Consider the following 16,333-nt stretch of genomic DNA (forward strand, 5'->3'; position numbering starts at 1 on the left):
TATGTATATTTAAGGGTATTATAGCAGAGAGAGGAGGATCACAGTTCGAGGCAGAGATAGGAAGATGATCACAGTAAGAGGCCAGTCTGGCAAAAATTAGCAAGACCCTATCTCAAGGAACAAGCTAGGTGGGGTGGCACACTTCTGAAATCCCAGCTACACAGGAGGTGTAGGTAGGAGGCTCATGGTCTGAGACTGGTCCCAGGTTAAAAGTGTGAAACCCTATCTAAAAAAATAACTAAAGCAAAAAGAGCTGGGGTATGATTCAACTGGTAGAGTACTTGCTTGGCAAGAGCTAGGACTTGAGTTCAACCCCAGTACCACAAAAAAAAAAAAAAAAGAGTTACTATTAGAACCAGTGTTAGTCCTGAGAGCAGACTGTTCATCACTGGATGGAAAGGAAACCAGACATGCTGTCAGAAAACCTGTGTTATCACTGACTCTTCCTCACTGGGAGATCATGAACTGTTTTACTTGAGCTTTAAGAGTTTCTGCTCATTAATCTATGGAATTAAGATAAGAACTACATTCCTTTCACAGAATTTCAGTCATTCACCTTTTAAAAATATCCTACATCCAATGTGGTTGGTACAGGAACTTAAAAAAAGAGAATGTCCTATATAATGACATTTTGACCCACACTTACAAAGCAATTATGACCAAATTATTAAACTAAAACTCATGCACTAGTATTGCAGTCCCCAAGAAATTCACAGACAGTGGAAATTCACAGACAGTGTAAAGTAAGAAACAAATACATAGAATACACTACACCAAGCACTGTGTTCAAAGAACTTGCAAAGTCCTGTGAACTTTAACTACATGTGTGGAAGTCAAGAGAGATCATTTTTTTGGTGCTAGAGATTGAACCCAGGGCCTTGTGCATGCTAAGTAAAATTTATACCATGAAAATACATGTCTGGCCCCAAGAAAGATAACATTTGAGATGAGTCTGAAGGACAGCTGGGGTTTTCCAGGCAGTGAGAACCAATAGCATCACAGTCTTGCTTGGGTGAAGCAAAATGCTGCCAAGCAATCTTTCCAGATTGTTCTGTTCAGAATTTTTCTCTCTTCTTCAGAGGCAGACTAATTCTGCCTCCACACTTACATTCTGACTCCACTACTTCCATTTTCTCCTTCTCAAAAAATGAGCTTGGCTCCTAATTCCTATAAAAGGTAGAAGTCATCCAGTGATTGCTTTACTTCCCTTCTCTGTGCCTAACAGTGACTCTCCACCCATAGCCATTGTTTCTTGCTTGTCTCTTACCCTAAATCTAGATACTTCTCTACTACTTCCCATCCGTATCCTCTCCCTCTCCCCACCCTTTATCCTTGCCACAAGTGTGATTCTACCATGTCTTGTCTCTGCATCTTCTTCATTAATGACTCCTAGTCAACAACATGGAAATATGTTAAGTTCCTTCTATCATGAGACAGATTTCCTCTTCCCAACATCTCCACAGGCAGACTATCTTCTTTGTGCCTGGATAGTCTATAGAATCATCTCCATTTTTTTTTAACTGTCACTCATCTCTCAAACTCCTCAAGTCTGATTTCTGCCCTCACATCCCCAGTGAAAATGTTCTGTCCAAGACTTCCTTGTTCCATATCTTTGACTGGTTTTAATAATTCTACACATTTCCTTTATTTTCTTCCTTTCCTTTTTATATTACTCTCCTTCAAAGTTCTAAGCTATGTTCACTTCTCTTCCTGGGGTTTACCCTCTTCCTGTAAGGTTTTAATTAGCTTTTCCCCCTAGTTCTCAAATATCAGCCTAGTTTTCCTCTAAAACTCAGATCCATTCTGTCATTCTTGTCCTGTTACAGACTCTGAACTTAACTGAGCTCATTGTATTCATTTTAACATTTCTTTATGTAGGGAGTTGATTGAACATATCTGCATCACAAAAAAACACTCATAAAATGTGGAACTATCCAGGCATGGTGGCACACACCTGTAGTCCCAGCACTTGGTAAGCTGAGATAGGAGATTTGAGAGTTCAAGGACAGCCTGGACTACACAGTGAGACCCTATCTCTAAAAATACATAAAATAGTTTAAAGGGATAAGAAAGTGGGATCAAGAGAAATGATAGATCTGTAGGACATGTAAGAGAATATGGCAGAAAGTAAATGCTACATAAAATCTTCTTACCTTGAATGGAGGACTGGTGTCACTTGGCCTTGCAGAAAAGTCAAAAGAGATGATGAGATCAACCCCCCTCTGGGGTCTCAGGATCAAGGGATATGGCAAGTTAAATGTAAGCCCACTGTCCACTACATGAATCTTTTTGCTTTTGACATCCAGTGGCTCATATATTTGCTCAAATTCATCGGGATCTTAAGAAAAAAAAGGCAGAACAGGAATGAATTAAATAATTATTTGACATTATTTAAGATATGAAAATCTTTATTGTAAATTTGAGACCAAATTTCATTGATGAGATCTTCCAGCTCTGGTGACAAATAGAACTAGGTATAAGTCTGACTTCAACAATCATAAGTTAATCATTACCTTTTAGTCTTAGTTGCTTCATCTGCAATATCAGGACTAAAGCAATTATCAAGTAATGTTACTGCGAGGATTAAATGGGACAATACATGGGAAGAACATAGCTTAGGTCCCGGTACTGATCTAAGCTGGATCTCTTTAATTGTATTATCTTCCAAACATAAGCCTTTTCTGGCTTAAAAAATTTTCTCAGTCATTATCTTGTTTAATTCTTATAACAGACAGGAAAGAAGTATGAACAAAACAAATTAAAAGACCTCTCTAAGGTGACATTACTAAGGAGTGGCAGAGTCCAAACAGACCCCATGCTGCCTCTAAGTTAATTGCTCATTCCACCATAAGGTGAAAGCCCAAGAAAGTAGTCCAGTCAACATACTTCGCAAAGCTCCACTGTTACTCTGTAACAATTGTTGGCATGAACAATTCAGATACAACTCTACTCTGATAGAGCTTACATTCTGAATACACTGCCAATAAGTCAGTATGCAAATATATTGACAAGACAGTTCAGACAGTGAAAAATCGCAGTGAAGAAAATAACAGAAGGCAATTACTAAGGAGTGACTATGGTTGGATGCCCAGGAGCAAACTCTCTGGGAGGGAAATCTTGAGCTGAAATAAGAAAAATAATATAGAACTGGCCCACTAAAATTTTGGGGGGCAGGGTGAGGAAGGAGAGTTCTAGGAAGAGGGAAATCCTAGGACAAAGACTTAAGACAGACTAAGGCAGAGAATGTCTGAGGCCCAGCAAGGAACCAACGAGGGAGACAAGATAGGGAGAAAATAGTATGAAATAACACAGGGTCTGAAAAATGGTAGACCCTACAGATGGTTAATAATTAGCAAAAAAGTAATATTGATAGCATGCTACCAGTCACATTCACGTGTGTGCTCCTGACTCACATACTGGGGGCAGGGGGGAATATAGCCAGAGTTGAGTTGGTTTGAATTGGATTGCATGAAATACCAGGCATCTTTTACTGTCTCCTCATCCCACCTCTCTGTTTAGGAGATGTGAAAAAAGCTGGCCAAGCTCAAAAGAGAGTCTGTTACTGTAGAACAGAGTGAAGAGTTTACATCAGGCACATGACATGATCTCTACTTCCATTTGGGAAGCATTTCACACGGGATACAGTAAAAAAATTAAAATAAAAAAAGATATTAGAGAGACTCGAGTTTATAGAATCACCTAGACCTGCAGTTAATATCTATCTCACAGAATTGTGAGATTATATTTAAAAAAATAATAAAAGTATCTAAGAAAATGGTGGACGTATAATAGGAACCCAGTGTTAATATCCTCGATATATATCCTAAGTAAAAATGACTAATTGTCTCACAGACAATTTTACTTATTATATTTTAGGAGTAAGAAATTAAAATAGTGCTTATCTTTAAATTGGTACTATCCAGTTAAATACATAATCTTTTAAAAACACCAATAAAACAAATTGACATGTTGTTTAGATTAGACATTGGTATAGTTACTTTAAAAAGCATAAATATCTAAGTTTCTAAAGTTTGGATTCATGTATTTTTTCATTAAAATGTCTCACCTCTACAATACTGAATAACAAATGAATGTTTCAAACATTCCCCTAATGATGTTTATGAGTAAAAAGGAAAAGATTTTATATCTGAGGCAAACATAATGTTAAGAATAATTGAAGGAAAGAGGGAAGGCATAAACACAGGAGGCAGGAGGGGGGACATGGAAGTGTGACACTATTTGAAGTACTTCATGTGCATGTTTCAAAATACAATAATGAAACCTGTTAAAATTTTTTTAAAGGAGGGGGAATAGGAATGAGTAATGGGTAAATTTGATCTAAGTACATTATATGCATGTATGGAAATATCACAATGAACCTCATTTGTACAATTAATACACTCTAATAAAACAGAAAAAGTCTTACATGAAAAATGCTGAAAAATAATTTTTTGGAAAACAATGTCACATGCCTGAATAATAAAGTCAGACTGAGTAAAAGCCAAAAAAAAAGAAAGACTTGATATTTCTGATTCAAACACCTAGGCCAATAAGGAGAGGAAAGAGAAATCATTCTTTAAATAATTATCTCAGGTTCTCTAATAGAAAGTGTCTCACTTGCATGGCACTGCACTTTGCCACTGCCAAGATACTAAATTTCTCTCCTAGAACTTGGAATCAAAAGATTGTAAAATTGAAATATATAAATATTCTCAAACTCAATTTTCTCTTTTTTGCTTTATTTATCAAACACAATTTTAGCACTCATTCTTCTATTTTTAAGTCTCATAACTACATATTTTGAAGGTGAAAAATTGTAATCTTTGGGTTGTAGTAGCTTTTAAATATTTTGCTAAGAAGCTAGACATCATTATTCAGATATTCTCATTTCCAAAAAAAAAAAGCTTCATTTGTACTGAGTATCTGTTATGTCTTAGAAATCTTGTAAAGGGAGCTGAGGTCCAAAGAGACAAGATGAATTACACAAAACTGTAGAGTTTTACATAGACAGAATGAGAGTCAAAGTTCTAAGCCATGCCCATGGAGTCAAGCACTGTGCAAAATGTCACACTATTGCATCAGTGCCCCGATTCAAAGAATAAGTTTTCAGACACCCCCAGTCTGACACTGTGGACAGTACCCAGCCCTTATATATTTCTTCCCTATATACCCATACCAATGACTAAACTTAATTTGTAAATTAAACACTGTAAGATATAACAATAGCTAATAATAAAAATAGAGCAATCATAGCAGTGTATCATAACAAAAGCTATTTAAAACTTATGAATCATTTATTTCTGGAGTTTTCCATTTAATATTTTCAGACAACTGTTGACCTAAAGTATCCGTCGCCACAGAAAGCAAGACTGAAGAAGGAACTATTGTACTTTAGAACATAGCATTTGTCTACGGCCATACCACCCTGAACGCGCCCGATCTCGTCTAGAACATAGCATGCCCCAAGGAAATGAAAGAATTTAAAAATTTGAAACAGATAACTTTTTTTTTAAAAGTCCAAACTGGGCATGGTGGTGCACACCTTTAATTCCAGCTACTCAGGAGGTGGAAGGAGTAGGGCTTCAGTCCAGGGCCAGCCTGGGAAAACTTAATGTTGAGACCCTTTCTAAAAAGCAAAAGTACTGGAGGCAAGTCTCGAGTGGTAGAGCACTTAGCACAAGCCCTGAGTTCAATCCCTAGTACTGGGGGACCAAAGAGAGAGAGAGGGGCAATTCAAGAAGGCTATCTACAAACAGCCTTATTAAAACCACATTTATAACATTTTATCACAATTAAACATAGCACATTTAAAACCACATTAATGAGAGTGTTTTTAAGTGCAGCAATTTTCCTTAATATGATAAAAACATAATAATTCATAAATATTTTTCTTTGGCTTCACAAACTCAATTTAAAGAAAAAATTAACTAAAAGATTACCCAAAGCAGGTTATTCTCTCACACTCTGTGAGTTGACCTTTCTTATCAGGAAATTAGCAGTCTCCTTTTTTTCCTTTCTTAAGTCTAAGATTTCCCAACTCTGGCATAAGGCTTGACACCATTGTTCCAGTCTTCCAGGTAAATGGACATTAAGTTTCTGTTTGCTTGGTTTGGGGGTTTTTTGAATCAAGATGGGGCTGTGTAGCCCAGGCTGGCCTGGAACTCATGATCCTCCTGCTTCAGCCTCCTGAGTGCTGAAATTATATGTTTGCATCACTATGCCTGGTACTAAGTAAGTAGTGTTTCTTAATTGTGTTGCAAACAGCATAGCTTTGCAAAAACATTAATAGATGTTCCATACACAATATACGTGTTCCATGATCAAGTAGATTTAAGAAAGACAAAATGGAACAGATTAAACTAGTAGCAAATTACAGTGTATATTCCCTAACACACTTGCTATGCAATTGGTGTGAAGGTACCACTTAATCCTCGCTGTAATTCCGTAGGCTGGGATATGACTATCATTCTTACTCTGTAAGAAACTGAGGCTTATGCAAAGTCTCTGCTCAAGATTATCCAGCTCATAAAAAACTTCACTGAAATTCAAATACAAGCCAGTCTGAAAGTACTGTATCTGAGGTACTTCTAAGTAGCATTAAAACTCAGTAGGATGTCCTATTGCTTTATGAAGGGAAGACAGAGCTGTCAGTCTTTCTAAATTTATTCAAACTTGGGAGGATAAAAAAATGATGGAGGGGGTGAATTCAGCTACGGTATTGGTAAATTCAGCATTGGTAAATGTCACAATGCACCCCCAGTACAAAAATAAAAAAGATAATAAAAATAAATTTATTTGAACTTGAAGTCAATTTATTATGACACCTACCACAATGACATAGAAAGTTGGATAAATGTCACTATAGAAAAATAGTCTTCCATAATTTAAAGCATAAAAAATTCCCAAACCTGTAAAGGAGTTCATTGGGTTTTCTGATAGGTATGAACACATAGCCTATGTCTTAAAATCATATAACATTTTCTTAAAGCAGTTCAGCCATGGATATTTGCAATGGTCAATTTGCAAATACATCACACAACTTCAGTTTACCATGTACAAATATTTGGATGTCTGCATGCTGAACGCTAGTCTGTATTAACCGTGTCTTCATTTCTCACTCCAGATACTGTTTGTCACAGTAAATGATATAAACACAAAAGTAAACAGGAAAGAAGTCATGTAAGTGATGAAGAGCTTTTCCAAAATTAGTTTCTCGGGCATTAAACTATTTTGCAGTAAACTAATGAGGGGAATTTTTATCATCCTACAATTTATCTTGTTTTCAAAAGATAGTTTGCAAGATGAAGTAATAGGTACAAAGCAGCGCATTTTCTCATTTTAGATTGAGGGGTTGTTTCAAAATACTCTGATTTTAGTTTGTATAAACAGAATTGCCAGAGTGAACTAAATTTTAAGATTTTTTCCAATGTAATATCTAGATTAAGTAAAAATTTATACCTTTTTTCATGAAAGATGTGTAAAATGAAAACAGAAATAGACTTATTGCTTTAATTATGGCATTTTAGTTGTATAATAAGTAGGAATTTTAATGAAGACTTTTTGAACCTAAATGGTCATAGTTTGTGGCAAACTCTACCACTTTCATTTCAAAATTATTATTATTTTAAAACTTTAAAACAACTAGAGAAAGATAAACAGGCCCTATCTTAGTAAGGGTCATGTCTGCAAAAACACTAATAAACTCAGTCTAAAATGAAATTTTTAGGAATATTTTTACATGAATAATAAAGTCAAATAAATTTGTCCCTGATCTGACTGAATTTTTTAGTGAAATTAGTGCTCACATATTTTTTAAATGAATAAGCATGGAAATAAGCAAAGTATAATTTAAATAAGATATACACAGAAGTAAAAATAAATGTTTTTCCAAAAACCATTAATTTAAAATAATTATAGTCTACATTTCAAAATATCTCAAAAACTTATACCAAAGTTCTACTGTATATTTGGGGATGACAGACAATATTTCATATTATTTTATAAAAATTCCTCATAACTGTTCTTTCAAGAAAGAAATTGGATAAGGTGATGCACAACAAATGTTCTCCAAACCATACTGAGAAGGAAAACACCTATATTCAACCCATGTTTTTCGTTTACAGCTGTATCCTCAATTAAGGTTGCTGTGTCCGCACTGATGTAACAGTTCCATCAAGATCGGGGTGCTGGTTTTTAGTTCTAGTTACTTTTCTATTATTATTAACCAACGTATATAAATCCTTCCATGAATCAAATCTTCAAAGAAGGGTCATCAAATGATTTCATCTGTATACAGGCAACGATCACATCTGTCTTGTTGATGAGTGAATTCCAAGCACAGAGCACATTATAAGTGCTTGTAAATACTGTGCTAACGCAAGAACGAGTGAAAGAAAGATGAAAATGCAGAACACTTTGAAAGAAAGTGAGGAAGGTAAAGAGGCATGCTTCCTAAGATTACCAAATTTGGCTAATGAAAATACAAGATGCCCAGTTTAACTTGCATTTCAAATAAACAACAAATAATAGCTTAGTCTAAGCATGGCCCAAGCATTGAAAGGATTATATATTCATTATTTATGTACATATTATTTAAAATTAAATCTTAACTGGGAATTCTGTATTTTGTCTGGCAATCCTAATACCACCAAATCCACATAATATATTGCAAAACTGCCAGGAAGTTAAAATATGGAGTGTTGGCCACATGCATTGCAGACCACAGAGGAGTTCTATTGGCAAAGCAATGACATAAAATAAATGTAATAAAGTTTACACTGAAAAAACTTCCATTCTTACATCAGCAAGACAATGACTAACAGATGGTTTGTGGAAGACGGGAAGGGGAAAGGTTTAGGAGCAAGGCCAAGAGACCTGTGTCCCAAACCCAAATCTGCTGAGCAATTTTGGATGAAGATGATAGAATTATTTTCTTTGATTTTCCTTTTGTATAGAGTGTAATAACTGATGATTTCTTGATAGATATAAATGTCCTGTGATATAAATTGTTTCTTAAGCCCATCAACATTCTTTATGAAGAACTAGTTTGGAGGAAACACATTTAATTGATACTGCTATCAGTCAGCACACCCATGTGCCACAAAACAAGAAACGTAGTATCACTGATCATAGGGCTAAGAGTATTTTTAGTTTGGATGAATTTAAAAATACACATTCACTTTTCTCCCAATTAGACTTTTATTATAGTTAATATGAAAGGGCTTAGATCACAGATATATAATTGGACACACATCATATACATTAGTCACCAAAACAAATGTAATTTTCAATCTATAACACATGTGCAAGCAAAGAATAAAAGGAATTATTCTTTGGGATTTGGCTAAGTGATAAACATGAGAGTAAGGAGGTTCTTACCAGGCAAACTTAAGAAAATTTCCTCATCTTTCTGAGAACTGCAGAGACAGATTCCCTATCCAGATGGCATAGACTGGCTGACTCAACTTCATTCCACCCACCATGGGTGGGTGCCTCTGCGCCACTGGAGGGTGCCAGATAAGACCAAAATGCACCAGATTCTCTCAAGCTGCAGTTCATGGAGCCCTGGCCTCTGCCAAGGAGGAAAGACCTCCACATGCTAGAAGGAGGAAATGAGACTGTGCTTTCCGTCCAAGCACAGTTCTGGAAGCGTTAAGTGCAGACAGCTCTCAAGTGTTTTGGGAGGCATTCCTGGAAGGTCATCCTGGAGTTTGCTCCTTTAATTCTTGGAACATTTTTTCAAGCAACTAATTCTCCACTCAAAACTATTATTAAGGCAAAGGGTCCCCTATTTTCTACAAGTGAACACTGACCCCCCCCCAAAAAAAAGGACCACTGCTTCTCTTAGTGTTTCAATGAACTTTTTCTGCACTGATATGACGAGGCCATTTCCTGTCCAGTGAAATTTTCTCTTCAGGGAAAAAAAAAAAAGAAACATATACACAGTAATTAAGCGTCTCTCACAAATTAAATGCAGATTCATGCAGTTGGGTATAAATAAATAAACACGAACAGAACAAAGCCATCCTGAATGAGCTCATGCTGCTTACGTTTTGGGTACCTACCTGCCACAGCTGCATCCAGTTCATCGTCATCCTCGAAGGACTCCTGTGTGGTGAAGTCTCTCAGAGGAGACAGTGGGTAGGATGTGTTGAGATTCAAGCCCAGCATGAAGTTGTGCACCTTTCCAGCACGTCCTTCTCTGGTGTTGAATAAAGCCGAATCACTCACCAAGGCCATCAACATACGCTGGACCCAACCTGCTTGAGTATCATTCTGATACTCCCTTTGCGCATCTTCGTTTTCAGTGCCTGAGGAGAAGGCGAAGGTCACTAGACACACTCCAAAATGCGTTTTTTAAGAAGAGGTCTGATTTGGTCAATCAAAAGTTAAGATTAACGATGACACTCTTGATTTAACATATGCTTATTTGTATAAATTAATGTAGTGAATAAGCACTTTTGTTCTTAAAATATTCTAGTTATCTTTTAGCTCAGTCAGTGTAAAAGCTATGTTCTTGAGAGTGCCTCTTGCTCAATTCTTAGATTTCCAGGTAAACTTCCATGTTCCCCTTTTCCTCCTCCCTCATTCTTTTTTCCCTTTCCCTGTCTTGAGGCAAACACAGATGTATACAAACACACAACCACAGAAAATCCATAGTAGCTGGTCCTAGCCTCAGTGTTTCCAAAATTTTTTAAGAGTCCTTATCCTGTTTAATAAACATTAAGGATTATGCAAATCAAGTCCATGCAGCCAATGCATCCAGCACACAATCACTGCTCAGTAAACACCCTCGTGAGTCAGTCACATGACCTGTCATTTCATCCTTCATTATAAAGTTTGTGGATTTAAAACCCTCTAATTTAAACAAATGCTATAAAATGTCTTAAAACTCAACAACGGTCCAAATGAAGTAATTTCAAATGACTTTTTCCTGAAAACCTATGCACGCATTCCTACTCCTGGGAAGCTATCCTGTGTAGCCAGTTAGAACGGGAGTTCCAGGATCAAACTGCCTGGGCTCCAATCCTCTCTCCACTGTTTCTAATTGGTTACCAAGCCCCTCCTCCTCTTTCATTTCCTCATCAGTACATTTCATAGGGTCACTGTCAGGATTAACTGAGTTGGACATCCATGTAATGTTCGTGGAAAAGTACCTGGCCCATACTGAGTTGCAAATAAACACCAGCTAGTAGCAGAAACTGTTGCGGCAACTACTCCAGCTTCGCACCATCAAAATTGTTGGTTCTTAATCAGAGTCAAAGAACACTTGATGGTAGAGTATAACTTCACCTGCCTAAGTCCCTTCTGTTCTGATTTCGAGTAACTCTGTACAAACAGACGTGCTCATAAAAAAAAAAAAAACTGTGTGCATGTGTGTGTGTGTGTGTGTGTGTGTGTGTGTGTTTTGAGAGAAAAGGTAATCTACACTAAAATTTTATACTTTCCAATATATGTATCCTAAACAAATAAAGTCATAGCAAATATTACCTTCTATCTTCAAAAAGATTACCTTAGCTGAGTAAATGCAGGAAACTTTCTTTGGATATCTAATCCTGATGACAACATAGTCACTAAAAACAATTATGCTGTTTTCTACTCCCAGACTGTTCTCATGCCAAATATGACAAAGAAAATAGTTCACTAGAACAAATCAGACTTTGAAATGAGTGAAATCTCTCCACTTGTACAGGATATGAATAAGATGTTCAATTATTTTCAAAGATTTGGGGCTTCTTATTCTTGTTATTTTTTCATTAACAAATCCCAACTTCTGGTCAATGGAGGATCTTCTTTTTTTTTTTTGGTGGTTTTAGGGTTTGAACTCAGAGCCTCATGCTTACTCATCAGATGCATTACCACTTAAGCCAGCCTCAGCACTTTTTGCTTTAGTTATTTTTTTGGAAAGGGCCTTAGTTTTTTTTTGCACTGGAAAATCCTTCTACTTTATACCTCTACCCAGCTGGCATGAAAGCCATGCTCCACCATGCTCAGCTTGTTAGTTCAGGATGGGGTCTTGCTAACTTTTTGCCTGAGCTGGCCTCCTAAATAGCTGGAATTACAGTCTTGCATCTCCATACTTGGCCAGGATCTAGCTTCTTGATGATACATTTAAAAATGGCATCACTTGTGAGACAAACCAAGCAGTCAATAGATAAACAGTATTTTATTACTTATTAGCTACAAAAGCCCCTCTGTACATATCTGTTACTTTGATGATTGCTACAGTTCTTTAAAAGCCAGTAGAGCTTAAGTTGGAAATGTCTAAAGACTTTGCTCAAAATCATATGACTAAAAACGCAGTACCCCCAAAGAATAAAAATACGATCCAAAGACTAAGAGAACCACTTTCCAAAAGGCATATCAGTAAGGTACTATCATCCCAAATGTACAAATAACTATCAAAAACCAACAGGAAGGCCAGGCGCCAGTGGCTTAGTCTGTAATCCTAGCTACTCAGGACGCAGAGATCAGGAGGATCACCAGTCACGGCAAATAATTCTGTGAGACCCTACCTCAAAAAACTCTTCACAAAAAAAGGGCTGGTGGAGTGGCTCAAGATGAAGGCCTGAGTTCAAGCCCCAGTACCACAAAAAAAAAAAAAAGTCAACAATAAGAAAACAACCTGATTTTAAAAATCAGTCAATGACCTGAACAGCTCAAAGAAGATACACAGATGACAGCACATATTTTAAAGACATTCCACATGCGATGGGAGAAATACAAATTAATACAATGAGAAGTTACCACTCACACATTAGAATGACCAAAATCCAAAACATTAGCAACACAGAACCACAAAAACTGTCACTGATTGATGGTGAAAACACAAAATGGTGCAGCCACATTAGGTTTTTCTTACAAAAGTAAACACATGCTAGTCCTATGATCCAGCATCGTGCTCCTTGGTATTTACCCAAGTGAATTAAATTAAAAGTAATGTCCAAATAAAAACTTGAACATAAATGTATACATTGATTTTTCAAAACCTGGAAGCAGCCCAGATATCCTTCAGTAGGTGAATGGATGTAGTATAGCCAGACAATGTAATATTATTTAATACTAAAAATAAATGAGTTATCAAGTCATGAGAAGACAGGGGAAACTTAAATGAATAATGCAAAGTGAAAAACCAACATGAAAAAATTATTTTCTGTATAATTTCAACTACCTGGAAAAAGCAAGACTACGAAGACAGAGCTCACCAGTAGTTCAAGGAGAGGGACAGACAAATGGGCAGAGGACAGATGACTAGAGCAGTGAAACTATTCTAAGGTGATTGTATCATGGTAAATACATCTCATTACACATTCATCAAGACCCACAGAAGGTACAACACCAAATGTGAACCCTAATGTAAACTGTGGATTTCAGGTAATAATGATGTTTTAATAGGGGTTCATCAAGTGTAACAAATGTACCATTCTGGTGGAAAGTGGGAATCATTTATAGTGGAGAAGGTTGTGTGATGGAGAAAGGGGTGACACACAGAGAAATTCTGTGCTTTTCTGTTCAATTTTGTTTTGAACCTAAAATTGCCCTCACATTCTCTACTTAAAAGGAATAGTGAGAGCCAATTTGAATTTTAAAAAACTAAAAAAAAAATCCTAAATAATTATCCTCTTATCTAGGCTAGTACTAAACCCAAACCGCCATATCCACTTCTGAAACTGCAGCAGTGACCAAGTACATGAATCACCTGCAATAATTTACTTACTAGTTAACAAACCATCATTCTGTCCACTTAGTAGTCCTACAGGCAATGTAGAATTAATTCTCAAAATGGTAAGAATGGGATGTCTATGCCTTTGCACCAGCTCGCTTCTTTCATTAAAGGAAATTCAGAGTGAATGCCATGAACAACCAAAAAATGTAGAATTAACAACTATTAAAATGAAGGAGCTAGACTTAACACTAGTTCCTTCCAGGACAAGGTTCTTTCAGGGGTGGAGCCTCACTCAACTCCAGGGCTGCTGTATTTGATTAGGCAAATCACTGGTTGCATAAAGTAACAAAACAGTAAGCAAATCAGGACTGACACAGAGCTGTGCTCCACTAGCCATGCCTTCTTCCTGGTGGAAACTTTGTCTGCCCAAGGAAGGAATTCTCTGTGTTCACAAACCACTGCACACCAGCCTCACCATGGCTCGGTGCATCTGCATTCTCTGGACAAGGTGCTTTTTGTCTACCTTACACAACTCACGAGGAAGCAATAGCTCAGCTGTGAAAAGAGAATTTCAATGTTAGTGAAAGATAAAGATAATGTAGGTTACTCTGCTATTCCTAACGTGCCTGGGAAAATTCGTGACATTTTGGACAAGAAAGCATATTTAATATCTACTGAGATCTAGGTGGTTGCACTCAAACAATAATAGGAAACGTTCATCAAGCTATTATAAAATCTTTTTTGTTGTTGTTTTTGTTGCTGTTTTTCATTGATTAGTTTTCCTTATTTGTTCATTTTACTATTGGAAATATTTTTATAAATGGCTGTGTAGAAAATTGTATCAAAATGTAAAAAATCTTACCATTTTACCACATAACAACAAAATACTATAGTGTGACAAATACCTCTGATCCTCACCTTCTCCCAGCTCCAAACATCACTAACTATCATAATCCACACCAAACTGGCAACGGCCTTATCAAAATGGAAGAGGACTCACACCAAGACATACACGCAACGAGTGCTTGATAATTTCCCCCTAAGTCATCACTGGGTCCTTTATACAGGTAGGTCATGGCATACTTAGGCATGGAGTGAGAATATAATTTCACATGATTTAAGAAAATTTTAAAAGAAAAAATTTTCATTTTTAAAGTCATCTAAAAATATTTCCAATCACAATAACCATGCTGAGCACAGATCCCTAACCAAACTTAAAATAGAATTCACTATTTCAGCCTTCTCAGATTTGTCCATTTGTTCAACTGAAAATATTTTTGAGTGATTTAGGAAAAAAAAAAAAGAGAAGAGTTGTACATCTGCTGTTTGTTTTGTGAGGGATGCAAAATTAAGTCCTCTGAAGAAAAAGATATAATCTTGTCACTTCAGTTCTCAGACCACCATCAGCACCTTTTTTTTGGGGGGGTAGTATTTTAATTTTAATTTTTTTTCTTTTTTTATTACCACATTATTGTTGTACTGGGAATACATTGTGACATTACAAGAGTTCTTATATCATTGTTGAAATCATCCCCTCCATCATTCTTGATCTTCCCTCCCTCCATTCCTAGAACACAGGTCCCATTTCTCCATTGTCATACATGAATACATAGTATTTCTACCATACTCACCCTCCTACACCCTTTCCTTATATCCCCCCACACTGGTACCAATGCCACCCCAGACAGGACCTGTTTTACCTTTCTGTTGAAAACTAAGACATTTCACTGTGACATTTTCATGTATATATGCATTATAATCTGAATTGGTTCATCATCTGAAATGAGAAAAACCAAATAAAGGACTCCTATGCTGTCCTCATGAGTCCCTGCAGGGGACCGCCTGGCTCTCTTACCTTTAGGGTCTTGTGAGTCATCATCACTGTCCGAGCTATCATTACTCACAATATGCTTTGCTGTAATATTTTCTGTGGGAAGAAAATAAAACAAGTGAAGATAAATTACAATAAAATTTACTATAAAGACATAATCCAAGCGAAACCATAGAAGCAAATCTCCTATACCTACATGACAACCTAGATTTACCACTGTTTGCAAGTTTTTCACTGGCAAACAAAACCTCCCAGGACATGATAATTAAATTAGTTTAAATTTATGCATTTCTAATTTTAAGAAGGAAATTCTTGTTTGTTCATCTTATTTCTGATAAGAATAACTATTTGATTATATCTTTAAGAGGTGTTTATGAAGATCTATAAAGGATAAAACCAAAATCTACAGGAGGCTACAGAAGATTCTCCAGAAAATGAATAAAAGACACTAGTATGAATTCTCTCCTGATTTTTAACTATAATGAAAATTACCTGTTGAAATGAAATGTACCTTTTGGTCTCAACAATTCATACTTCCTTCAAAATAACTGAGACCAGTTATGAAAACTAAAACAATAACCATAAACCCTTAATACAAAGATAGCAGTAAAATCTACTAAATAACTAGTTGCTTTTTTTTAGGTAAAATATACCTAAATTATGAAGTCTGCAGATGGTTCTCATAATCACCATTTGTAGAAATAGACTTTATTTTTATTTTAAGACAGATCCATTTTGAAGGGTTTACATTTAGGGAAATTAACAGTTGAGTCTTGAAAAAAGATCAAAGAAATAGAGGTACGACATTTGGCTCCATGTACTACTCTGTGTATGTT

At 36.2% G+C, this 16,333-nt stretch overlaps 1 protein-coding gene across 3 annotated transcripts in view; it reads right to left on the minus strand.

Annotated features, from left to right (window-relative positions):
• The window catches only part of Pla2g4a (phospholipase A2 group IVA), a 141,052-nt gene that overhangs the window by 22,351 nt on the left and 102,368 nt on the right, over nt 1-16,333 (minus strand). For all 3 annotated transcript variants that reach the window (XM_074047236.1, XM_074047234.1, XM_074047235.1), the window contains 3 exons: nt 15,522-15,593; nt 10,065-10,310; nt 2,154-2,338 (listed from right to left, as the gene is read on the minus strand). In XM_074047236.1, coding sequence (XP_073903337.1) covers nt 2,154-2,338; nt 10,065-10,310; nt 15,522-15,593 — 503 coding nt within the window. The remainder of the gene's footprint in view (nt 1-2,153; nt 2,339-10,064; nt 10,311-15,521; nt 15,594-16,333) is intronic.

Source organism: Castor canadensis, chromosome 11, assembly GCF_047511655.1.
Source record: "Castor canadensis chromosome 11, mCasCan1.hap1v2, whole genome shotgun sequence".
NCBI lineage: Eukaryota > Metazoa > Chordata > Mammalia > Rodentia > Castoridae > Castor > Castor canadensis.